General features: G+C 34.2%; 1 protein-coding gene across 1 annotated transcript in view; it reads left to right on the top strand.

Moving 5' to 3' along the window:
* The window catches only part of grin3bb (glutamate receptor, ionotropic, N-methyl-D-aspartate 3Bb), a 97864-nt gene extending 75365 nt beyond the window's left edge, over nt 1-22499 (top strand). Inside the window, exons 5-9 of the mRNA XM_051123403.1 lie at nt 275-390; nt 7318-7469; nt 16788-16952; nt 19242-19309; nt 21965-22499. Coding sequence (XP_050979360.1) covers nt 275-390; nt 7318-7469; nt 16788-16952; nt 19242-19309; nt 21965-22499 — 1036 coding nt within the window. The remainder of the gene's footprint in view (nt 1-274; nt 391-7317; nt 7470-16787; nt 16953-19241; nt 19310-21964) is intronic.
* Nucleotides 22500-26928: the final 4429 nt, after the last annotated feature.

Raw genomic sequence — 26928 nt, 5'->3', positions numbered from 1 at the left:
GGTGGGCCGCTGCCCTTAAGGTGTCACTATCCATTAAAAGTCCTTTTTGGGCTCTATTCAGCTTGCATCTAGTTCCCGTTGCTGCTGATTTATGGCCGCTGCTGCAGTTTATGAACATTTAGCTCAGACAAATGATATCTGTGTTCCATTTGCACCAGAATGAGATGCACAATCTGACTTCATACTGAAAAATCATACTGTGCATGTTTAATGAAAGTGCGTGTGCACGCCTGTGTGTGTAGTTTTGTAGCCCCCCTCTTTTTATGTTGTGAAGGACAGATCCGCCTCAACTTGATGCTTTTATCATGGACAAAGCACTGCTGGACTACGAGGTGTCCATTGATGCCGACTGCAAGCTGCTGACCGTTGGTAAACCCTTTGCTATTGAAGGTAAGCAGAATGTACAAATTGAGTTTGAACTATTTACCTGGACAGATTATGTGATTTATAGGTCTGTTTAAAATTAAAGGAGAAGTCCACTTCCAGAACAACAATTCACAAATAATTTACTCACCCCCTTGTCATCCAAGATGTTCATGTCTTTCTGTCTTCAGTCGTAAAGAAATTATGGTTTTTAAGGGAAACATTTCAGCATTTTTCTTCATATAATGGACTTGATTGGTGCCCCAATTTTGAACTTCCAAATGTAGTTTAAATGCAGTGTCAAAGGGCTCTAAATGATCCCAGCCGAGGAAGAAGGGTCTTATCTAGCGAAACGATCAGTCATTTTTTTCCGAAAATAAAAATGTGTATACTTTTTAAGCACAAAAGCTTGTGTAGCACAGGTTCTGCCATGCACGTTCATGAGGCTACGTACTATTGAATCACGTCGAAAGGTCACGCGGAACTACAGACCCAGTGTTTACAAAGCGAACGCGCAAAGACTAAGAAAGTGCAAGTAAGTCAAACGCTGTTTACAAACAAAAAGGTACAACGTGTTGGACGATTTTGAAGTTGTAGGAGAAAATAAAATGGAGTTTTTCGCCATACTTTACCTTTTTTAGCCAGAGTACACAGATGATGAACTTAGACGTGATTCGTAGTAGTGATGGAAAGTTCGGATCATTTTACCGACTTGGACCTTTGAGTCTCGTTCAGCAAAATGAACGAATCTTTTTTCGAGTCATTTCGTTCATTTGAGCAAAATCAGCATCACGTGACAGCCCCATAAATTGAATGAACGACTCGAAAAACCTGAAGACTCGAAACAGGTGAACTAATTGCAGTACAGAACCTAATAGGATGTTGTGAATGCGTGACTGAACAAATCAGTCTCAGAGACGACTCGTTCTTCACGAGTCACATTAAAGATTCGTTCAAAATGAATGAATCGTTCAAGAACGACCTGTGGACGTGAATCCGAGAGCATGTGCTACGCGAGCTTTTGTGCTTAAAAAGTATACACTTTTTGTTTTTTTACCCGAAGAAAATGACCGATTGTTTTGCTAGATAAGACCCTTCTTCCTCGGGTGGGATCATTTAGAGTCCTTTGAAGCTGCATTTAAACTACATTTTGGAAGTTCAAAATCGGGGGCACAACTGAAGTCCATTATATGAAGAAAAATGCTGAAATGTTTTCCTTAAAAACCATAATTTCTTTACAACTGAAGACAGAAAGACATGAACATCTTGGATGACAACGAGTACATTTTTTGTAAATTGTTGTTTTGGAAGTGGAGTTCTCCTTTAAGCTGATAGTTCAACCAAATTTGAAAATATTGTCATTGATTACTCACCCTCATGTCATTCCAAACCTGTATGACTTTCTTTCTAAACGTTGTTTTGGACCCCACTGACTGTCATTGTACGGACATGGCAGTTGCCATGTTGAAATCACATGACCAAACATACAGGTTGCAACCAATGAATACACCTACTGTATTCATTGTTTTTTTTTTTTTTCTTCTTCTTCTTCTTACTCTTCTGCCCCTCCTTCTTCCACTCTGGGGGTCTATGGCAGCCATAGAACCACTTGCAGGAAAGTTGTGAAATTTGGCACACAGATAGTGGACAGTCTCAATATTAACCATAGCAAATTTGGAGTCTCTAACTCAAACTCTATAGCGCCACCAATAGGCCAAATTTGCAGTCATATTTCTGCTAATGAGGTCTTTGTAACACTTTAGCAGATTCAGACCAGACTTGGTACATGTTATACCAAGCATGACCTGGATTACATAGTTTTGGAACAGCACCACCTACTGGTTGAAAGATATTAAAAATTGACATTTCTGCTTTCAACTTCTGACCAGTTTGGCCAAAAATCATGAGATTAGTCTTGTAAGATTCAGAATGGCATACTAAATTGAGCGATTTCCAATTGTATGGCGGCCTTTTTTGGACATCGGCCACTTTGAGTTTGGAAGTAAAATTCTTCAGCTTCAACCCTAATCAAACACACCTGAAGCAGATAATGAAGGTGTTAAGGGCTACTTAATGACAGACAGGTGTGTTGAAACAGGGTTGAAACTGAAGTTTGCAGGAAGGTAGCTCTCCAGGAACAGCGCTGGTCAACACTGGTCTTTACTGAGTAATTAAATACAGCTCATTAGCTCTTCATTTTACTTCTGTTGTACTTGGCCACTTTATAACACTACAATTACAATACTAATATTTTTTTCTTTGCTTCTTTTGCTTCTCTTTTTTTGACAACAAATTCATAATGCATTCTCATTACAGTATTATGAGCTTGTTGCATTATTAAATTCACATTATAAGTGACTCACAGCAGTTCATATGGAGCAGCATTTACTGTGAACCATGAAAAGATCACAGCGCTTCAGTCTGAAACATGCAGCGCATCAGATTACATATTTATGTAATTATAAAGCATTCTTTGTGATTCGATAATTACACTAAACCATTTAGCATTAAACAAATACTTACTGGAACAGTGGAAATTGCAAAAGTAGCTTCAGAATAGTGTATGTTTTCTCTCTGGATGCAGAGAAAACTGCTGTGTTATGTTATTCACTGACCAAAATGACTGTCATTAGAAATCAGGAGGTAGAAACTGTGCTTGAAGGGAATAAAGAGAAGAAATGAGAGACAAATTGGGTGGAAGTATTCAAACTTCACATCTGCATTTTTTTTGGAATGTATTAACAAATCCATAACTGACAAGGGGAGAAAAAGTAAGAAGTCAACTTGGCAGAGATCTCTCCTGCTGTCATGCATTTTAGTGGGGAAGCCAATTTAAATGCAAACCTGGGCTGTTTTCCTGAGCTGCCTACAGGAAGCACAGATCTTTCCTGAAGGCGGCACTGAAAGGTGCGCTGGAGGAAAAAGAGAGCACTCGGTAAAGTAATTGTGGTCCAGTCTGTGATATTTTCATTTCCCAGGCAAAACCCGAGCTGGGCGCCCAGGGTAATTGAGCTCATGCCCCGCTCGTGTCGTGTTAATTATCATATGCCTGTTGTCACATGTCTCATGTCTGTTCTTTCTCCCTCAGCACGTATTATACCTCTGTGTCCGTGCTGGATGATGTTATGCATGTTTTTTTTAATGGATTAATAAGCATGCTCTCATGCATCAGCTGTAATTTAACAGACAGGTCTTGCCCTTCAGTTCTGCCCTTAAATGGTGCAAAATTATTTGTCACACTCACGAAATTGCTCAGCATTTATGACTGCAGAGAGGCACTGGAGATATTTAAACATTATATCTCAGATACGCTGCACAAAATCATTTTCTTAATCTGTATTTTTGTCTAGTTTTAAGGGAAAAAAAGTATAAAGATAAATTTGTCATAATCACCACTGCATGAGTTAATACTTCTTTTATGTACTATATTAAAAGGGGCCAAGCACCAAAGGTGCGAAGGCACCTATTGTATTCGTTGGCGTTCTTTTTATTATTCTTCTTCCATTTCATCTTCCACTCGAGTCTATGGCAGCCCATATAACCGCTTACGGGAAAGTTGTGAAATTTGGCACACAGATAGAGGTCAGTCATAACATTAACCATAGCAAGATTGGAGTCTCTAACTCAAACCCTCTACCACCACCACTTGTTCAAAGTTTCACTCATGTTTATGCTAATAACTTTTTGAACCGTAAGGTCTAGAAGGAAAATTCTTGTTTTCTCTGATTCCTTGGCTCATGCCGAGTCAAATCATCACCAGAATTTTAAAAAATCATAAGATTTAGGTTTCTTTTTTTTTTTTTTTTTTTTTTTTTGCGATTTTTAATAGTTTGTAAAACCTACTTTTTCGAACTTGTCCTAGATGGTTTTCACCAAAATTATGCTTAGAACTTCTGAAAGGTTTGGCCAAATATCACAAAACTGGTCTCTTTAGATTCGAAGGAGCATAGATTCAAGTTGAACCATACCCAGTTTTCCCATGTCAGACATTTTTGGTGTTGGCCATTTTGAATTTTATTGTAAAATGCTATGTTTTACGAATGCATTGGCATATTGTTACAAAACTCGGTATGTGTCTTCGGCACCATGCCCTGACAGTACTAAAAAAGTTTGGGGGCAGTGCCACCTTGTGGCCAAAAGTTATAAAGTAATTCAAAAAATGCTGATAACATTTGATTAAATTGGCAGAATTTCCTATCCACCATTGTGATTAATTTTGAAAAACATACTTTTTTGATCTCCTCCTAGACTGTTGCTCCGATTTTCACCAAATTTGACTCAGATCATCTTCAGACCATGCTAGCAAAAAGTTATGGATTTTGTGTTGATATACAAAACGGTTTTCATTTAACACATCAACAAATTTGCCAAAAAGATGCCAAACTGCATCTGAGGCTGTATCTCTGCAAAGCTTTGACATATTTACACCAAACTTTGTACGTGCCATTGTCACCTCACTGACCACACCACATCAATTTGGTAACCTACTGGTCAAAAGTAATATGTTATTCATTAACTATTAATAATGAAATTTCCAGAAATGCTAATAATTTTTGTTTGCATTAGCCTTTTGTAATGAAACTGGTCTCAAAATATTCCTTGGTTAATGCAGAGAACACAGATAACAATTTTACCATAGTTAGCCAAACTTCCTGTCCACCACTTTAATTTATGTTGAAAACCTACTTTTTCGAACTCATCCATGATTTTCACCAAAATCAAGTCAGGTCATCTTCAGACTGTGCTGACGCAAAGTTATGGATTTTGTGTCAAATGATGAAACCGTTTTTGTATAGCAATGCAACAAATTTGAGACATGATGCCAAAATGACTGACGCTTTATCTCTGCAAAACATATTGACCAAAACTTTGTGTATGTCATTGTCACCTCACACTGGACACACCACATCGATTTGATAACAGCGCCACCTATTGTCCAAAAGTGATAACCCATTAAATCATATTGCTAGTGGTTGTTTATATGATTTTACAACCGTTTTAACTAAAATCTTAAAATTGCTTTAATTATTGCTCGCTGCCTTGCTTGCCTAGTGCTTGACCTGTAATTGCCCGTAATTAATGCTTGCAGCTATATTTGTTATTATTACTATAATTACTATTACCGTGTTTTAAGTAAAGTAAGTTAAGTAAACTATTTTTTCAATGTCCTCACTACCTTTCTGGGCCTTGAACGTGTCAGTAGCATTGCTGTCTATGCAAGGTCAGAAAGCTCTTAGATTTCATCAAAAGTACCTTAATTTGTGTTCTGAAGATGAACGAAGGTCTTACGGGTTTGGAACGAAGTGAGGGTGATAATTAATGATAAAATTTTCATTTTTGGGTGAACTATCTCTTTAATATATAAGTCTACATTTAACGCTGAAATGCAGAGCTACAGTGGTATTAGTGTTTGTGTGTGTGTATGTTACAGTTTGGCAGTGATGAAATGCGTAGATGTCAGCATTTGAATATCTGTGATCTGTCAGCCACTAAGGGGCCAGTGGGGGCTGCTGAGTGACAGATTTACTGCAGAGAGCTGGAGGGAAAACAGCCCACGAATTGGACCAAGTATTAGGCTATATTTACGCCTAGTTGATTTTTCCCTATATTTTGTCCTAGCTATAATTTCTCCATTTCCAGGCCTGACCCTTCGTTGGCTATCTGGGCTAAAACAGTAATTGAGGTTCAGCGTAATCAGACTCCTCTGGGCTTGTGCAGGACTCCTGACCGTGTTAATTATCGTATGCCTGTCGTCCAATTTCCTGTGTCAATTCGTCTTTCACTTGTGTGCTAATTGAGTGAAACTCATGCTTGTCTAGGAACACAGGTCTATGAAATGATATATGAAAGATAGGACTTTTAAAACCCTGCCCACATCATAACTCACCTACAGGACGGTCCCGAGTGATACACTCCTTTTGTCATTACATTACATATGCAGTCATTTACATCTACGTCCATTTTTATCCACATTTATGAAGTCAAATATCCATTTTCTGACAGTTTAAAGGAATAGTTCACCCAAAAATGGAAATTACCTCATGATTTACTCACCCTCAAGCTATCCTAGGTGTATATGACCTTCTTCTTTCAGATGAATACAATTGGAGTTATATTACAAAAATGTCCTGACTCTTCTAAGCCTTATAATAGCAGTGAATGGGTGTTGAGATTCAGTAGTCCAATAAAGTGCATCCATCCATTATAAAAAGTACTCAGTGTGGTTCTGGGGGGTTAATAGGGGCCTTCTGAATCGAATCAATGCGTTTGTGTAAGAAAAATATCTATATTTAAAACTTTCTAAACCGTAATCTCTAGCTAACTTTCATACATGCGTTCACGAGAGAATGGCGTTCCAGCGGATGACGTAGGACGTATGCGTAGCGTAAGCTCCAGTGAGAAGTAACATTATAAACCCCCTGGAGCTGTGTGGAGCACTTTTACGATGGATGGATGCACTTTATTGGACCTTAAAGTAAATAATGAGTAAATAATGGGGTAATTTTAATTTTGGGGTGAACTGGCCCTTTAAGAACTGTGATTTGATTCATAGTTTTCCTAAATGTCCTTTTATTTGTAAAATCTATTTTGCATGTTTTGTTTGAGATTTTAAAGAAGTGATGAAAATGAGATGGTGGAAAAATAATACCTTCCAGACTCCAGAGCGTGTTGCACTAACTCCAGTAAGATTAACATGATTCAGTTGCCATTTATTGACGCAGCTTGTCAAAACACAAAATTTGCGAACATTTGCTGTTTGTCATGTATTCGTTTCCCTCGTCCCTCCATTATTTCAGCTCAGTGGGCACGTAATGATTGTTTCCTAAAGAAATTGTTAGAAACTCTATTAGTGATTCAGAGACAGACAGTTTAATGAAGCTTTGTAGCACGTTCTGTTTGTTCTGGTGATGTTTTGATGACTTGGACTGACTGAGTGGTTTTTCCTCCCCTCAGGTTACGGGATCGGACTACCCCAGAACTCACCGCTCACCTCCAACATATCTGAATTCATCAGCCGTTACAAGTCAGACGGCTACATGGACATGCTGCATGACAAGTGGTACAAGGTGGTGCCGTGCGGAAAGAGAGTCTTTGCTGTTACAGAGGTGAGCAGGATTTGAATTGAAAGTGTAAAGAAAAATGAACAATGGTGTAGAGTGCAAGAAATCTTCAGAGGTGACCCAAAACAGAACTGGATCATTTGGTTTTAATATTAACAAATTAAATATTTATTTGCATAATTCCTATATCAGTTCAATCCTTTTTACCGGATTAGAAGCATGTAATAAATTCATGGTTGGCGGTGTCACTTTTCGATCTCATAAATTTGAGCCGTTTGATGGTGTTATCCATGCCATGTAAATGACAATGGCGTACACTTGTGTTAATTAGATTTTTGTGGTTGTATGTTACATTTAGATTTCACCTAAATGTTTTAGTGTTGGGAAATGAAGATTATTAAGTGATACAGTGAATAAATAAGGTTTAATGTATCTGTGTGTGTATATATATATATATATATTAACTGTACTTTATCTCACTTGCACTGTTGGGAAGTGAAGATTATTAAGTGATACATTAAAAAAATAATGCATAATTTATAATTTTTTAAACATTTTATTTTACAACTGCATTATCAAACTTATATCATTGGGAAATAAGAGATCATTAAATGATACAGAAAATAAATAATGCATAATCTATGAAGGAAAATGTTTATTTTATAACTCAACATTATCCCACTTATTATAGGAATACTTATCAAATAAATAAGTAAATGTAAATTAAATATTTCATAAGTTCGTCTGAATGAAGCAGAAATGTAAAACAGATTGCAGAGGTGCACTGAATTGCATTTTTATCTATTTTTGAACACTTTTTAAAAGTAATATGGTCTAAAAAATAAGTTTAAAATCTTACTAGAAAATACACTTGTATCCTACCAACATCCATAAAGCAGAATCATCAGCATATAAAAACAAATTACAATCGCAAACTGCTTGCATGTCATTAATGTATGACAGAAACAAAAGATGGCCTAAAACACTTTCCTCAGAAAGAACCCCATCAATTTCTACCCTCCCAGTTAAACACGAGTTCAACCAGGCTATCACTTTACTTGAAAAACCCATAACACTTAATTTATTTAGGAGTATTGAACGATTTACTAGTCAAAGGCTTTTTGGAGATCCAAAAGTACCATACCGCACATTTTACCTTAATCAATCTGCTTCTTTCTAAAATCTGTTAAAGTAAAAAAGTAGCAGTTGAAAGAGATCTCCAGAAATCTGATTGGAAATCATAAATTAAAGTACTCTTGCATACATACTCATACATCTGTTTATACACATTTATTTTGTAACATTTTTGAAGCCTTATTAAGAATGGATTGATGGTAATTTTTCAGGATCGTATCAACTGACTTATTTAAATAATGGAATGATTTTTGCTAACTTCATGTCAGATGGGACTATACCCTCTTCCAATGGAAGATTAACATTAAATGTAATAGTTGCACTATAATATCTGCAGCATCTCTTTAAAATCTAGCTGGAATATCATCCAGCCCAGTTGACTTGACACTTGAACCTGGATGGAGCGAATGAACCAGTGTAGACCTCATCAAAAGTTGCTACACCAGCCAGGACTTCATCTAGAGACACTTGATGAGAACATCCTAAACAAACCTGCCAGATGCCTAATATTCCTAATATTGTTTTGGGAGACTCCTGCAACACATCCATGCAAGGTCAAAAAAAACTCCCTCCTTTCTGTGAGCCTACTCTGCTCTGATTGGTCAGATAGCCTAGTCTGTTGTGATCTGTCTACCGCACATGTCAGAAACGATACACCCATTGTCATTGGCTGTTTCTTAATTCCAAGAATGCAAAGAACAGACTTGTGTTCTCGTGGAGACCGGTCTTGCCAGGCTTCCTTGAAAGAACTCGGAAGGACGCGAGAACACAGGACGTGTCTTTGTGAGAATTGAGATGCGCTGTGCTCTTGCTGCTCAATTGACACGCCCAGCAGGTTATAAGGAGCGAGAAAGCAGCATGCAATGCACAATAACACCACAAAAAAAATTTGTCATGTGTCCTCTGTACTTGCGTTCTTAAATATTGGAATTGAATTTTGGTTACTTGGTTAATGATGACGTGGAGCAAGAACACAAGGATGCAAGATCGCATAAGAACGCATACTGAGAAACGGCCATAGTCATGTATTCTGAACGCTTAACGGAAAATATAAACATCTATCATTTATCATACATACATACAGGCTGTGAGTCAATGGAACCAGCTGGTCCAAATAAACTAGGTACTGAGCCAACCTTCAAAAGCAAGCGTTTTGTGAATCCCACGTTGCATTCCCCAAGATTAGAGAAACAGACGTCAGTAAAGTGATATTTGAGGACAGGTCAAGTTGTTCACGGCTGGCCAACATAGCGCATAGGCCTTATGCAACGCCTTATGCGAATGTGTTTCTCTGTGAAGACTCGTTTACACTGTTTGGAGTCGATTCTTTCTTTTGGGAGACAAGAACTTTATTCATCATGCACTTTCGGCTTTACAACTTTGTAGATCGTTTGCATTCACATAGAGCTACATTATACATTGCACGAAAGGCAATATTTAAACATCTTTTTAGGCTTCATTAAAGGGGTCATCAGATGCTAAGTTCACTGTTACATGTTATTTGAACATTAATGTGTGTTGGCAGTGTATGTACAAATCTACCCTTTGATGATAAAAATCCATGCAGTGGTTTTTAATTAATCTGTAAAAATAATATCCCCTTTTTCAAATCGAGCCATTCTCAGATGCCTGTCATTGTTGCGTCACACCCGCAGAGGCCGCTTCCATGATAGTTAATTGACATGAGCGTTTTACCTCAGATCAGCTGTAACAGTCTGCCCTTTTTTGTTTTGATGCCGGAGCAGGGATGTAAGTTAGACAAAAATATCTCCGATTGAGCGATTGAGGTGTTGTGTTGCTGGATGTAATAATGAACACAGTGGTCATCATTTACTCCTGACATCTGAGCCCTGAAGATGCAGTAGATTACATTTGTTTGTGAAGAGAATGCGCCTCCCGATCTACATATATCCATCTATTTTCACACGAATCATTCATGATCCAGCTTCACTTACAGCAGAAGTAATTATAAGTATTTTTTATGAATCTTTGCGATCGCCTTTCCTAATAAAGTGCTAGTTAGCAAGTGTAGCTGCTAAATGCGGCTAAATGCGGCTAAAGTAAACAGGCTCGTCTTTCCACAACGAAAAGAGAGGGGCGGGGCGATCAGAGCTCATTAACATTTAAAGCACCCTCAACCAGAATGAGATGATTTTTGCAGAGCTGATTTTGGCAGGGTAAAAAGGGTGTTGTTTTACACAACCATTGAGAATTTTTAACCAAAGCATATTATAGACTTTTCATTAAGACTCTAAAAAATCATATCAACTTGTGGAAAATGGACATCCGATGACCCCTTTAAGAACGGAGATTGGATGCTAATTTTTATCAATTTACTTATTTGAATAATGAAATGATTTTGGCTAACTTCATGTCAGATGGGACTATACGCTTTTTAGAGAAAGATTGACAATAAATGTAACAATAAATGTTGGAGCTATAATATCTGCAGCATCTCTTTAAAATCTAGCTGCAATATCATCTAGCCCAGTTGACTTAGACACTTGAAGCTGATGGGATAAAGGAACCAGTTGATCACTGCATGAAAGGCAATATTCGAAATGGCACAATAGGGGCACTTTAACGTTTGCATAGTCTGACGAAGGAAAATAAACTGGTTGCTACTAGGAAATTTATTTTAGTATAGAATGTAATTTTTACCTACTGGCCTGTTACGTAGTTCATTATATTTAGTAGATTGAAAAGATCCTGGAGCCTGGAAATTACCTAACCAAACAGAGTGCCAGTCACAAAGCTTATTGGTGATACAAAACAATTTAATAAAGCTTTACAATTAATGTAAATCAATCGTAATACAATAGTAGTAAATTTATCTCTTTCACACATGTCCTACATTGTCCCCAGCGAAATCAAATTTGCAACAGAGCAATATGATAACACATTCTCACTCCTAACTCATCACATACTGTATTGACGCTTGGTCAGAACCCATCTGGCGTCACTTTTATAACGCTCAGTGTACCACTTTTCGATGTGCAGGATACTCCATTGCTTTTAGTTGTATGCCTCATGCGTCAGATCAAAATGCATTTAATGGTTTGCATGCATTTTTAAAAATACAAATCATTTCATATCATTTATACCTTCATAGATATTTTGTAGCAACCCCACTCCTACCCTAAACCTACCCACTTTTAAAGGTATTTATTGCAAAAACTGACCAAAGTGCTATAAAAGTATTACAAACAAGCTGTGTTGCATTCAAAGTCTTCAGCAGCCATTCAAGGAAATACGAGAGTTTTTCGACATACCCTAACTGTCTTGAGCTAGAATACACAGAGTTCAGGGAGAGTACGACAAGATAAGCGTCTGACATTAAAAAGTATATAAATTGTATTATTTTTATGAAAATAACCAAACGTTTCGCTAGATAAGACCCTTCTTCCTTGGCTTGGATCGTTTGAAGCTGCATTTAAACTGCATTTTAAAAGTTCAAACTTGGGGTACCATATCAGTCCATTATAATGAGAAAAATCCTGAAATGTTTTTCTCAAAAAAACATAATTTTTTTACGACTGAAGAAAGAAAGACATGAACATCTTGGATGACAAGGGGGTGAGTACATTATCTGTAAACTGTTGTTCTGGAAGTGGACTTCTCCTTTAAAGACACTCCGTTGTTATTTTGTTTATTTACATACTCGTGCCGTCAAACTGTTGTATAAACAATTACCTACGTCTGAATTACAGCCGATATACAGCTATATCTCAAGTCTACGAGTGTGATATTGCTCATTACTAATCAAATATTATGCTTTGATATATTTACGGTAGGAAATGTCAAAATTATCTTCACGGAACATGATCTTTACTTAATATCCTATTGATTTTTGGCATAAAAGAAAAATCTATCATTTTGACCCATACAGTGTATTTTTGGCTATTGCTTCAAATATACCTGTGCTACTTAAAGGGGTCATCGGATGCCCATTTTCCACAAGTTGACATGATTCTTTAGGGTAATTGAATGAAAAGTCTCTAATATACTTTGGTTAAAACTTCTCAATGGTAGTGTAAAACCACACCCTTTTTACCTTGCCAAAATCAACTCTACAAAAATCGTCTCATTCTGGTCGAGGCTGCTTTAAATGTTAATGAGCTCTGATCGCCCCGCCCCTCTCTTCTCTCTGTGGAAAGACGAGCCTGTTTACTTTAGCCGCATTTAGCAGCTAAACTTGCTAACTAGCACTTTATTAGGAAAGGCGATTCATAAAGATTCATAAAGATTCATAAAAAAAAACCTTATACTCACTTCTGCTGTAAGTGAAGCTGGATCAAAAATGATTTGCGCGAACATAGACGGATATATGTAGATCGGGAGGTGCATTCCCTTCACAAACAAACGTAATCTACTGCACTTTCAGCGGCTCAGATGTCAGGAGTAAATGATGACCACTACTTTCATTTCATATTACATCCAGCAACACAACACCTCAATCGCTCAATCGGAGATATTCTTGTCTAACTTACATCCCTGCTCTGGCATCGAAACAAACAGGACGGACTGTTACAGCTGATCTGAGGTAAGACGCTCATGTCAATCAACTATCGTGGGAGCGGCCTCTGTCGGTGTGACGGCATCTGAGAATGGCTCGATTTGAAAAAGGGAATATTATTTTTACAGATTAATTAAAAACCACTGCATGGATTTTTATCATCAAAGGGTAGATTTGTACATACACTGCCAACACACATTAATGTCCAAACAACATGTAAAAGTGAACTTAGCATCCGATGACCCCTTTAAGACTGTTTTTGGTTTTGTGGTCCAGGGGTCACATATGAGCTTAAATGACTCGACCACAAAAGTATATGTCCACCATTTTTTATTGCCGACGTTATCGATAATGTCGACTAATCGTTTCAGCCCTAGTCCTGACCAGGTGTCGAGGTGGTCACCCTAATTTCATGGGGTCCTTTCCTAAATCTCCGACACAAAATCTTTGTGCCAATCAATTAAACCTCCAAATCTCCAGCCTGTCATGTATTACCAAATTACAATTTCCTTTAATTAATTACTCGACGTTTTATCCAATCAAACAAAGCTCCTGAGATCACGCCGCTGACACCGTCCTGTCGTTCTTCATATGAAAGCGCCAATAGAGAGCTCAAATGTTTATCATTTCCACAGAGCCCCTTTAAGTCTGACGGGCTGATATGAGTAAGTGATGTTTGCTTTAGTGATCAGCGGCAGAGGGGCTTCAGTTCTCATACGTCGATTCGGCTCTGTACCTTCACTAACTTATCTCGTGTCATTATCTCCGGTGCTGACAGAGGTGTGCGTTAGATCTGCTCCAATCCTCAGAAGATTTCCAGAGTAAATGACACTTCTGGAGCGTGCTGATCGGCTGACGGCTGACATCCAGAGGAAGAAAGGCCGGACTATCCCTTCCTCCTACAACACAGATTTCTCAGTGCTCCCGAACGCGTTAAGCTTGCAGCAGGGCATGTTTTTTTCCCCCATCTCTTAATTTCAGGGGGGAAAATTACCATTGCCTGAGCAGAAAAGATTATTCCTCATTTCCATTTCAAATCGCGGCGCTCTTGTGGCATCAGAGGCTCGCAGAAGGACGAGAACACGAGGACGACGCATTGTGAGCTGGATAAAACCTACGCGAGATACACTCGCTTTTGAATCGATCCGACAAGTGAACATGTCTGAGACAGAGCTAATAGGATGTGTTATTTCCCAGAATGCTGCTGGCAGTACGCAGCGGCCTTACAAAGATTTACAGGATTGGATTCGCGCTCGTGGATCAGTAAAATACACACAGTGAACCAGGCTTCACCTGCTTTCTCATCGCTTTTGAGAACACGAGGTACCCGAAAAAGAGTTTGCTAGAGCTGTGCAGCAGTCGAAAAGTTTCTCTGCCAAGATGCAGGCCTTGTGCCCTGCGGTCTAAACACACAGATGAAAGAGTTAGATGTTTATTCATGTGTTTTTCTTTCTTTTTTTTTTTTCATTTTTAGAGTCGCTGTTTTTGTTAACAGTATGGTGTAAGAGATTCTCTGTGAGGAGTGTTCAGGTCATTAAAGGTGAAGTGTTTAATATCTGCACTGAACAAATGCAAAACTAGGGACTGTTTTCAAAAGGTTTCCCCCATTTTCTATTGGTTGACAAACGTATAGCTCCGCCCCAGACTCAGCTTATTGGCTGAGCTGCTGTTGCTATGCAGAACTGCTTAGATAGCTCAAACAACTGGCTGTTTTGAGTCTTAGTGTTTACACTTTTCAGGTAAATAAACATTTAGTTCAGTTAAGGTTGACTGTGCTACTACAGAAAGTTAGAGAAATTATTTAAGAGCATCAAGAATTCATCAAGAATACTTTAAAAAGTCTATCACTGTTTCTACATAAAATAATTAAGCTTTTTATAAATGCTTTTAAAAAATAAATGTTTTTGAGCAGCAAATCAGCATATTAAAATGATTTCTGAAGGATCATGTGACACTGGAGACTTCTTTATGGAAATGAACCATGGTTTTTGGTGGATTGTTTATCGTTTGTATAACCAAAGTTTTACCACAAATAAAAAAATAATATATATATATATATATATATATATATATATATATATATATTTATTGACATATTTTTATTTTTCATTTTATTTTAATTTTAAGTTTTATTAATTTTGTAATGTGCTTGTGTCACTTTCATTAGTTTATTATAGTTCACCCAAAATAAATACAATACTATTATAGAATGTCTTTATTTTTTATTTTGTATAATACTTTATAATGTACTTTATAATTAATTTTGCATAATTTAGTTTTTATTTTATTTTAATTTTATATTTACTATTATTGTATTTATTTTTTTAAATAATTTTATTGTCAATTTTTCAGTATTCATTTTATTTTAATTTTGTTATGTGCATTTGTCATTTTAATTAATTTAATATAGTTCACCCAAAAATATAATTTTTTTTTATTATTAATTTTATTGACATATTTTAATTTTCATTTTATTTTTTCTTTAAGTTTTGTTAATTGTGTTATGTGCATTTGTCATTTTTATTAACTATAGTTCACCCAAAAATAAATGTTATTATATTTATTTGTTTTTAAATAAATGTTATCTTCATATTTTCAGTTTTCATTTTAATTTTAAGTTGTATTAGTTTTATGTGCTTCTGTCATTTTTAATATTTTTTTTGTTTGTTTTTAATGTCTGTTTAGCTTCCATTTATTTCATTTTTAGTAATTTTGTAATTCAACTGAAACTTATTTTAATTAAATATTAATAAATAAAATCATAAGTAATATTAGTTAAATCTGTATATTTGTTTTAAGAATTATTATTTATGTTTGTTTTAATAAATTACTAATTAATTAATTATTATTAAATAAATGATTTATTTATCTCTGGTATCGTGGATATATTTGCATCACAGCAGTGCATTACATCTGAAATATGTTCAAATAATTATAAGAGACGTCTTTCAAAAACATCAAAAACACTGTATATATCCAGTTCTACTGCTAAAATTATCTATTATCCAGTGTATACATTTAAAATTTACAGTCTTTGTTTTCCAGGAAAATTAACCAAACATTTTGATGACTCATCCTGAACTGCAGGATTTCATCCAATCAAGCATTCTGTAGAATGAGAATGTCCCGCCTCTAATGTTGCCTGCAGCCAGTTTTCACCCAAAAAAAAAAAAAAAGGTAGAACTAGTGATGAGAAGTTCAGATCATTTTACCAACTCCAGAAATAAGTCAACACAGTACAGGGAACTGGATTTTTTTTTTTAAATTACACACTTTACTGTACCTTTACATTTCAACATTTTCTTTACAGTCATCTTTATTATACAATGCAGTGTGAATCACTTTTGAAAACCTACATTTATGATTAAAAACAGCATTATTATGTAGAGCTCTTTGATTTGATTGATTTTTGTGTGTTTTAGAGTCGGTGGTTTAGCTCTAGAGGTACATACAGATTAGCTCTGCCCGTCTAATATTGATGTGGCTCCTGCTTCGCTTTTAATAAGATGATTTTTAATGTCAATTAGTTCAAGTTGGTAGGAATCCTTCTCCATCAAAGACACTGCGGGGAGGATACGGGCTTCTCTCCGGCTAATGTCATATCGGTCAGCAGGATTATTCTGCCCTCCTGTGTGCAAGTGTTGCATTGCACTGCGCTGGTCCTTAAAGCTACGATGTCTCATTTCTTCTGTATTGGTTGTGTCTCTGTCCAGACGCTGCAGATGGGCATTCGACACTTCTCAGGGTTGTTCGTGCTGCTGTGTGTGGGTGTGACCGGGGCCTTACTCACTCTGGCAGGAGAACACGCCTTCTATCGCCTGGTTCTGCCACACATCCGTCGCAGACAGAAGTTCAAATACTGGCTTCACACCAGTCAGGTGAGCCGGGAGCCTGATTTAAAGGGACGGTTCAAACAAAACTAAAAACTCTGCCATGCTTTACTCACCTGTTTGACTTTGTTTCTCTTGTTTAACACAAAAGGAGATGTTTTGTAGAATGTCCAAGCTGCTCTTTTTTTTCATAATGAAAGTAAATGGTGAACACGTCTGTAAGATTTAGACTTCTGTTATTGTATGTAAACATGCTTTTTGTCAAGTGTGGAGTTTAGCTAAATATCTCCTGTTATGTTCCACAAAACCTGACAGTGTTATTATTGTTAATGGAAAAAGAAACAAAAGTAAATAAAAAAAAGGTCACTAAAATAAAATAAGATATTTTTGTAAAATTTAGCTTTTGTCATTTTTATTAGTTACTTATAGTTCACCAAAAATAAATACTATTACAGTATTTATTAATGTTTTGAATTATTTTTATTTTCATATTTTTAGTTTTCATTTTATTTTAATTTTGTTATAGTAATTTTATTAGTTTATTGTAGTTCACCCAAAATAAATACTATTTATTAATATTTTGAATTTTTTATTTTTATATTTTTTTATTTTTATATTTGTATTCATTTTATTTCAATTTTAAGTTATAGTAATTTTATGTGCTTTTGTCTTTTGTACTAGTTTATTGTAGTTTACCCCAAAAATGCTATTATATATTATTTAGTCGTATTTTAAATTATTTTCATTTTCATATTATTTTAATTTTATTTTAATTTTACGTTATAGTAATTTTATGTGCTTTTGACATTTTTATTAGTTTATTGTAGTTGACCCAAAAATAAATATTATTATTGCATGTATTAATATTTGGAATTATTTTCATTTTCATGTTTTCAGTTTTTATTTTTACTTTAATTTTTAAGTTTTAATAATTTTATGCACTTTTGTCTTTTTTATTAGTTTATTATATATTACCCAAAAATAAACACTAATGTAGAATTTATTATTTATTAATATTTTGAATTATTTTTATTTTCAGTTTTCATTTTATTTCAATTTTAAGTTTAATAATTTTATGTGCTTTTGTCATTATTATTAGGTTATTGTAGTTAATCCAAAAATAAATACTATTATAGTATTTATACATATTTTAAATTATTTTTATTTTCATATTATTTTATTTTATTTAAATATTATGTAATAGTAATTTTATGTGTTTTTAAATATTATTATAGCATTTATTAATATTTGGAATTATTTTCATTTTCATATTTTCAGTTTTTATTTTTACTTTAATTTTACGTTATTGTAATTTTATGTGCTTCTGTCATTTTTATTAGTTTATTACAGTTCACCCCAAAATAAATACTATTATAGTATTTATCAATATTTTGTCATTTTTATTATTTATACTTACTATTTATACTTTCATTTATTTTTATTTCATCTTTAGTCAGTTTGTAAATCAACTGAAACATATTTATTTGAAGTAATTAGTAAGTATAATCATTAAACATGTAAAATAAAAATAAATACTAAATAAAAAAAGAAATAATGTGTTATTTATTTTAATTATTATTTAATTACTTATTTAATTATTGTAACTTGCGTGTTTTAATAATTATTAAATCTGAGGTATCTTAGGTAATAAGTTAATACATACAATCAGAACTTAGCCTAGTCTTTATTAAATTTTTAATAGCCAGCGGATGTACTTAGAAAATATATAATATATAAAAAATAAATATATTAAAAATATATAAAATATATAAAAAAAAAACAAAAAAAAAAAGAAAGAAAAAAAAACGAATAAAATCTACCAAAGTTGAAGTTCAAAAAAATATAAATAATATATAAAAAATGTAAATAATTTACAAAATATTTTTTAGTTATAAAATAATACTATAATAACACTGAATCTAACATACATGTCTGAAGCGATGTGAGGCTGAGTAGGTGGCCAAATATTAATAGTTGAACGAACTGTTCCTTTGAAATGCTCATGATATTTCCTATTATCTGTGCTGGTTTTTCTGCATAATTTTAGCTGTCGCCAAGTTTATTATTCTATCAAAATGTTTCCTTTCTTCCTTCCACTGATAAGTGAGATTAAGAATGGCAGGGCTGTGTAATTCACGGGGTGAAGCTTTGACTGTGTAAATGAGCTGTGCTTGATCTCTCCGGGTCTTTCTCTGAGGGCTTGTGGAGGGATTACTGCCAAGCCGAGTCAGTAATTGCCATCTCTGGAATATTGATTTTTAAAATCAAAAGCGTGATGTTGATCCCTTGCTGAGATAAATCCTTTTTTCTTTTCTTTTTCTTTCTTTTTTTTTGCAGAAAATCCACAGAGCTCTGAACATGACTTATGAGGATGTGAAACGACAGCGGGCGAACACAGAGAAAAGGTTTTGACTTTGTTTTATGAATCTATTATTCATTTTAACAGCAGCTTATGGCAGCTTATTTCATTCTGAATGTCAAGAATACACTTGGGTTTAAATATGTCTCATTGTTTTTTACTCTGAATGCTGCTGATGTTATTATAGCAAGATGAGGATCTTGTTATGAACGTGGAGCTCTTTTAATAGTTATATTTCACCCAAAAATAAATACTGTTATAGTATTTCAGGGTTTCTCAAATCAGTGCCCTGCAGAGTTCAGCTCAAAGCCTGATCAAACTCATGTACTAGTGATTTTCTGTGGATCGTGGAGACCTATATTTTATTTTTTATCTTTATATTTTAGTATTGTAAAATTTTGTTTTCATTTTAATTTAATTTTAAGTTTTAGTTTTATAAAGATTTTATATTAGTTTTTATTTTTTATATTTCTATTTAGCATTAATTTATTTTTATTTCAGTTTTACTCATTTTTATAATTCAACTGAAACGTGTTTTAATTTATTTTCATGGCAACACTACTACTTTAAGGTTTTCATCTAATATTTATATTTTATTTTAATTAGCTTTATTTCAGTTATTGAAAATTATTCCTTTACCAATTTAATTGAAAATGAACAATTTAGTGGATCTCTTTTAGTAGTTATAGTTCATCCAAAAATATTATTATAATATTTTGTATTAATATTTGTATATTTGTATTTTCAATTTTCATTCTACTTTGAGTTTTAGAAATTTTATGTGCTTTTATTTTTTTATTATTTTTTGTTTAGCTTCAATTTATTTTTTTTTTTTGTGTAATAATTATGTATTTCAACTGACAAATTTATTTAAATTATTTTCATTTTTTAGGCAATATTTCTGCTTTTTTAATTTTTCATCTAATATTTCTATTTTATTTTACTTCAGCTTTATTTCTGTTTATTTATATAATATAAATAATATTTATATATTCACTTTATTAATTAAATGTATTTTTAATAGTTTACAATAACACTGTGCTGATGATGTTTTTACAGCAAGTGGATCTTTTAATGATGGACAACAATTTAATTAATATTTTGAATTATTTGTATTTTCATGTTTTCAGTTTTTATTTTACTTGTAAGTTTCAGTAATTAAAGTAAAGTAAGTAAATTAAGTAAAGCCTCTCAAGTAAAGTTATGTACTTTCGTCATTTATATATTTTTTTGTTTTCTGTATTTATGTTTATCTTCCATTTATTTTATTTTGTTTTAATAATTTTATGTACTTTTGTCATTGATATTATTATTTGTTTATCTTCCATTTATTTTTATTTCATTTTTAGTAATTTTGTAATTAAACGGACACATTTATTTAAATTATTTTCATATATATATCTTATTTTAGGTTTTCAGATAATATTTATATTTTACTTCAGCTTTATTTCAGTTACTGAAAATTATTTTTTTTAGTAGTTAACTGTTGATGTTTTTACAGCAGTTCTGTTAATAATGGACAATAATTGAATTAATATATTGAATTATTTTCGTTTAATTTTAAGTTTTAGTAATTCTATGTGATTTTTTTCATGTTTTATTATTTTTGTTTTCTATATTTCTGTTTATCTTCCATTTATTTTTATTTCATTTTTAGTAATTTTGTAATTCAACTGACACATATTTGTTTTAAGTATTTTCCAAGACAATATTCTACAATATTTCTACGTTTATATTTTTAAGTTTTTTTTTTTGTTTATCTTTCATTTATATTTATTTTATTTTTAGCAATTTTATAATTCAACTGACATATTTTTTTAAAAATATATTTATTTTAAAATTATTTTTCTACTGATTTTCATGTAATATTGATATTTTATTTAAGCTTCATTTCAGTTAATGAAAATGATTTTAATTAGTGTTGTTGAAGTTATTACAGCAAGCTGAGGATCTTGTAATAAAGGACTATTTAGTGTAGCTCTATTATATTATTTATTCATATTTTGAATTCATTTTCAGTTTATATTTTCAGTTGTTTAGTTTTTGTAACTGTATGTGCTTTTGACATTTTTTTTTCTATATTTCTGTTTAGCTCCCATTTATTTTTATTTCATTTTTAGTAATTTTGTAATTCAGCTGACATATATTTATTCTTATTTATTTTCCAAGACAATATTCTCAATATTTCATGTAATATTTTATTTCAGCTTTATTTCATTTAATGAAAATCATTTTTAATAGTAAACCATAACAACGTTGTGCTGTTGAGTTTCTTTAGAGTAGCTCTATTATAGAATTTTTTCATATTTTGATTTTTATATTTTCAGTTTTTAACTGTTTAGTTTTAGTAATTTTATGTGCTTATTTTCTTTCCACAATTTTTCCACATGTCCCTGACTTTCTCTTCACATGGTGATTGCTGATGAATATTTTGGCTGCTCTTTTCACTATAATAAAAGTAGATGGGAACTGGAACTGAGAAGCTCCAAAAGCACAATTAAAGTATCATAAAAGTAGTCGATGTGACTCAGCTTCAGGAAAAGTAAGAATATAGCACCCAAGTCATATGGATCATATGGTGTTTTTTGTCAGTTTGAAACTTAAGAGCACACAGAAAAGGATATCCTTAAATAAACAATGACAGGATTTATCTGCATCTATCCCTTTAACAAAATCACTTATCTTGGCTCTGTCTTCCCAGTTGCAACATCCAGAAAGCCCAGCCGCATCCACCACCTCCACCTGCTCCGCTCGGATCCTTCGCCAGATGGAACAACGAGAGCACCAAAGCGGTGCAGGAGCCCAAAGACAACAAGAGGGTCCATTTCAACCTGGAAACCCTCAACACGCGCCGACTCTTGCCGCGCGTCATGTCGGAGGGGAGTCAGGCCAGCTCCGGTTCCGCCTCAGCGTTGAGCTCCGGAGCTGGGAGTTTATTGGCGAGAGTGTGTGAAAACGGAGGCCCCGTTCAGCGACCCGCCCCCTCCTCCTCCTCCTCCTCAGTGAGATCCTCGAGCCCCTCCAGAGAGAGCGAGCTGGAGGAGCTCCAGGTCAAGATCGAGGAGATCCGCGAGCATTTGAAAGCCGCTCTGGCTCGTAGGGCGGAGCTTCAGACTACACTGGCTAAAGAACGCGCAGCCGCAGTCATCGCCCCGCCCACTACGACGGCTCCGCCCACAGTCACAGCCACCATTTGCCCCGCCCTCACCAAAGAGCCAGCAGATCTGAAAAGGTGATGCTCACACGGACTGAAGTGAACACATATGACAATAGACATGTTTTTCTATCTTTCTCCTCCCAGAAAAACTTTCATATCTACCTGGACTCTTTTAAAATCATCACGCTAAGGCAACATTGATCCTTGGTACGGTTTTGCTAATGATACCGCTAATAGGGCCTCATGTGGGTTGTTTTCTAAATCCCTGCTATAAGAGCAGGAGCCCCTGGATTTTTTCAAATCATTTGGATGTTGAAAAGCACCAAGCAAGTCGTTGCTTTTCTCTCAGAGCTTTGTTTATTCACATCCCAGAAGGAGCTTTCTCTGCCCGGCTGTTGTTTTCTTGGTGGATATGGATCTGAGTAAAGCCCCGTTGCACCCGAGGCCCCGTCACCGAGTCAAAGGTAGAACAGAACACTGACTTTGCTGCTTTGGCAATGATTTTATAGCTTGGTTGTGTCTCGAAACTGCTACTGTTATTGACCATTTTCCTCTCCATACAGTCATGTGGACATATGAATGGCCAGGTTGCCTGTTTGAATTACGTTTGATGTTCAAGAAATAAATGTGATCTTGTCATACATTCGGAATCTTGCTTGAAAACATTCAGCTCAGAGTTCCCTGGATAATATCTTTAAACGTAATGCTGATTTTATTACATTTCCAGCGATGAACCACCAAACATTGGCTGGTTGCACAGGCACAAACAGAGAGAGAATACTGCACTGAATTATGAAAGCATTTAAGTATTTATCAGAAATATTATTATTATAGTTGAGAGAAACACAGTCATCATCTAGTTGTTTCTGTAATTGAAGTTAGAAATTAAAGCTCTAGATAAAGCACTTATAATTTATGATTGCTTTTATGAGGCTGGCAAACATTTAGGATATTCACTTTAATAGATGTTGACAGTACACTGTAAAAAAATAAAAAACACATTTTGTTGAGTCAGCTTAAAATAATTTGTTACCCTGCTGCCTTAAAATTTTACGTTCAGTCAACTAAAATAAGTTTATTCAACTTGAAATGTTAAGTTGTACTAAGTAACAACTTAGATATTTGTGTTTGCTAAACTTAACAGATGGTAAGTAACCCAGCTGCCTTAAAATGTTAAGTTGATTTAACTCAAATATCTAAGTTGTCACTTAGTATAATTTAACATTTCAAGTTGAATAAACTTTTTTTTTGAGTTGACTGAACTTAAAATTAAGGCAGCCAGGTTACAAATTATTTTAAGTTGACTCAACAAATTGTTTTTTACAGTGTAATACTTTCTAATGATGGTGGATTTTTTATTTATTTATTTATGCATGTATTTTTTAGTAAATTCATGTAAAAATTAAAAAAAATCCACTTTCCATGAATAGGTTACAACATGATACAACCTATATATTTACAGTTGTGCTCATAAGTTTACATACCCCTTGCAGAATCTTGTGAAAATACGAGGGGATCTTGAAAATTGCATGTTATTTTTTATTTAGTACTGTCCTGAATAAGCTATTTCATGTAACAGATGTTTATATATGCTCCACAAGACAAAATAATAACTGAATTTATATAAATAACCCCATTCAAAAGTTTACATACCCTTGAATCTTAATACTGTGTGTTGTTTCCTGGATGATTTTATGTTTTGTGATAGTTGTTCACGAGTCCTTTGTTTGTCCTGGGCAGTTCAGCTGCCTTCTGTCCTTCAGAAAAATCCTCCAGCTCCTACACATTCTTTGGTTTTCCAGCAGCATCTGCATATTTGAACCCCTATTTGAACCAAATGTATGATTTTGAGATCCATCTTCTCACACTGAGGACAACTGAGGGACTCATACATAACTATTACAAAAGATGAAAACATTTACTGATGCTCAGGAAAGCAACACAATGCATTAAGAGCCAGGGGGAGAAAACTTTTTGAGTTGGATGATCAGGGTAAATTGTACTTGTCTTCTGTGAGACATGTAAATATTTATGTAGCTTTTGAAGTGCAATACTAAATGAGGGAGAAAAAAATCTGTAAACAAAATAAGAAAAATGTACACATATTCCTGTTTAAAAGTTTAAACCCCTGGCTCTTAATGCATTGTGTTACCTTCTTAAGCATCAGCGAATGTTTTTACCTTTTGTAATAGTTACAAGCTCCTCAGTTGTTCTCAGTGTGAAAAGATGGATCTCAAAATCAGTCACTTTTAGAAAGTGTTCAAATAATGTGCAGGAGCTTGAAGATTTTTCAAGAACAGCAGGCAGATGAACTGCTCAGGACAAACTAAAGAAATCATGAACAATCATCACAAAAGAAGAAGGTCATGGATCTTCCAGGAAACACACAGTATTATGATTCAAGGGTATGTAAACTTTTGAACAGGGTCATTTATATAAATTCAGGTATTGTTTTGTCTTGTGGAGTATATATAAATGTGTTTTATGAAACAGTTTATTCAGGACAGTACTAACAAAAAAAGTTTTCTTGATCCCTCCTATTTTGTTAAAATTATGAGCACAACTATATATATATATATATATAAACTTACCACACAATAAGCAAATTTAGCCATAGCCATATTAAATTCTTTAATTTTTCCTTACAGTAACTTTTGAGTTTAACAAATGCGGTAAACACTAAAATATGTGTATTAACTTTAATATTAAACTACTGTTGTCTCACTATGCTGTGGAAAAAGTCTAAATAATGTTGCTGAAGTAACACAAAAAAAACACTGTTTTCCTTTAAAAATTAATGGAAAATTATGATATTAAAAAAAAATACAGTTAGCTGTCATTAACACTTGAAGTATTTTAAAGTTTTTTAAGTAAACTATCCTATTCATTAAATTTGCCTTGGCCTATTTCATGAAGCTTATTTCAGTGGCTAACTTAATTATTTATAGAATATATAATTATTAATTATAGAATATATAAAACTTTTAAAATGGCTAAACTTGCGTTTTAAGCTTTCCTGTTAACCCATGTAAATTATTGAATAGTTGATTCACTCACATTAAAGGGTTAGCTTACTCAAAAATGATGAAATTCATGTTGTTCCAAACCCGTAACACGTTTGTTGATTTTCGGAACACAAATTAAGATATTTTTGATGAAATCCGATAGCTTTCAGACCTTGTATAGAGAGCAACACAACTGGAACGTTACGTCAGAATGCCATCTCCTGCGATGACAGCACCACACATATGCGAAAACTTACACTTAAAGAATTAGTTTACCCAAAAAATGAAAATTCTGTCATTAATTACTCACCCTCATGTTGTTCCGAACCCGTAAGACCTTCTTTCATCTTCGGAACACAATTTAAGATATATTTGATGAAATCCGAAAGGTCTCTGACCCTCCAATAGACAGCAAGGGTACTACCACGTTCAATGTCCAGAGAAGTACCGAAAATGATCGACAAAGTAGTCAAAGCTACGAGAATACTTTTTTTTTGAGCAAAGAAAAAAAACAACTTTATTCCACATTTTTGTCTCTATTGCGTCACTTGTGGACACATGTTCACGAGAGCACCCCAACACATGCGTGTGGCAGTGCTTACCCAGATCAATAGATTTCAATAGCTTTCAAACAGCGTGTGTCGTTCTCCACGTGCGTGTTCAACGTCATAACGGCAGATCTGGGTCAGCGCTGGCGATGCCACATGCATACGTCATGCTAATGTACTCCCATGAACACGTGTCCACGTGACACAGTAGAGACGAAAATGTGGAACAAAATAGTTATTTTTGTTTTCTTGCCGCAAAAAAGTATTCTCATTGCTTCATAAAATTACAGTTGAACCACTGATGGACTACTTTGTTGATAATTTTGGTACTTCTCTGGGCCTTGAACGTGGTCCTTGCTGTCTATGAAGGGTCAGAGACCTCTCGGATTTCATCAAAAATATCTTAAATTGTGTTCCGAAGATGAACAAAAGTCTTAGAGGTTTAGAACAATATGAGGGTGAGTAATTAAAGACAGAATTTTCATTTTTTGGTGAACTAAGCCTTTAAGAGAAGAAATTGTTAAATTTTGTTATTTTTGTTTTCTTTACATGCAAAGTATTCTTATAGCTTCATAACATTTCAGTTGAACCATCGATATCTTCACTACATTTCTGTGCCTTGAATGTGTCAGTTGTGTTGCTGTCTATGCAGGATCGGAAAGCTCTTAGATTGCACCAAAAATATCTTAATTTGTGTTTTGAAGATGAACAAAGTCAGTATGGCCGTGGAACAACACAAATTTTCATTTTTGAGTGAATTATCCCTTCAACATAGTCAAATATTTTCCTTCAACTGCCTTCTCAAACTTTCATGGCAGCATAAGGTTTTTCTACTTTGTAAACGTGTTAATTATATTTTTTATAATTCGTTAATCTTCATCAGAGACGTGTACTCTTGTTTGAAGTAAATCAAAGTAAGGAGATCTATGTTTCAGTTGCGTGTGCTCTAGAGTTA

The sequence above is a fragment of the Labeo rohita genome, chromosome 11 (assembly GCF_022985175.1).
Source record: "Labeo rohita strain BAU-BD-2019 chromosome 11, IGBB_LRoh.1.0, whole genome shotgun sequence".
NCBI classification, from domain to species: Eukaryota; Metazoa; Chordata; class Actinopteri; order Cypriniformes; family Cyprinidae; genus Labeo; species Labeo rohita.
Note: the sequence above shows the minus strand (reverse complement) of the source record. Positions and strands in the feature narration are given on the sequence as shown.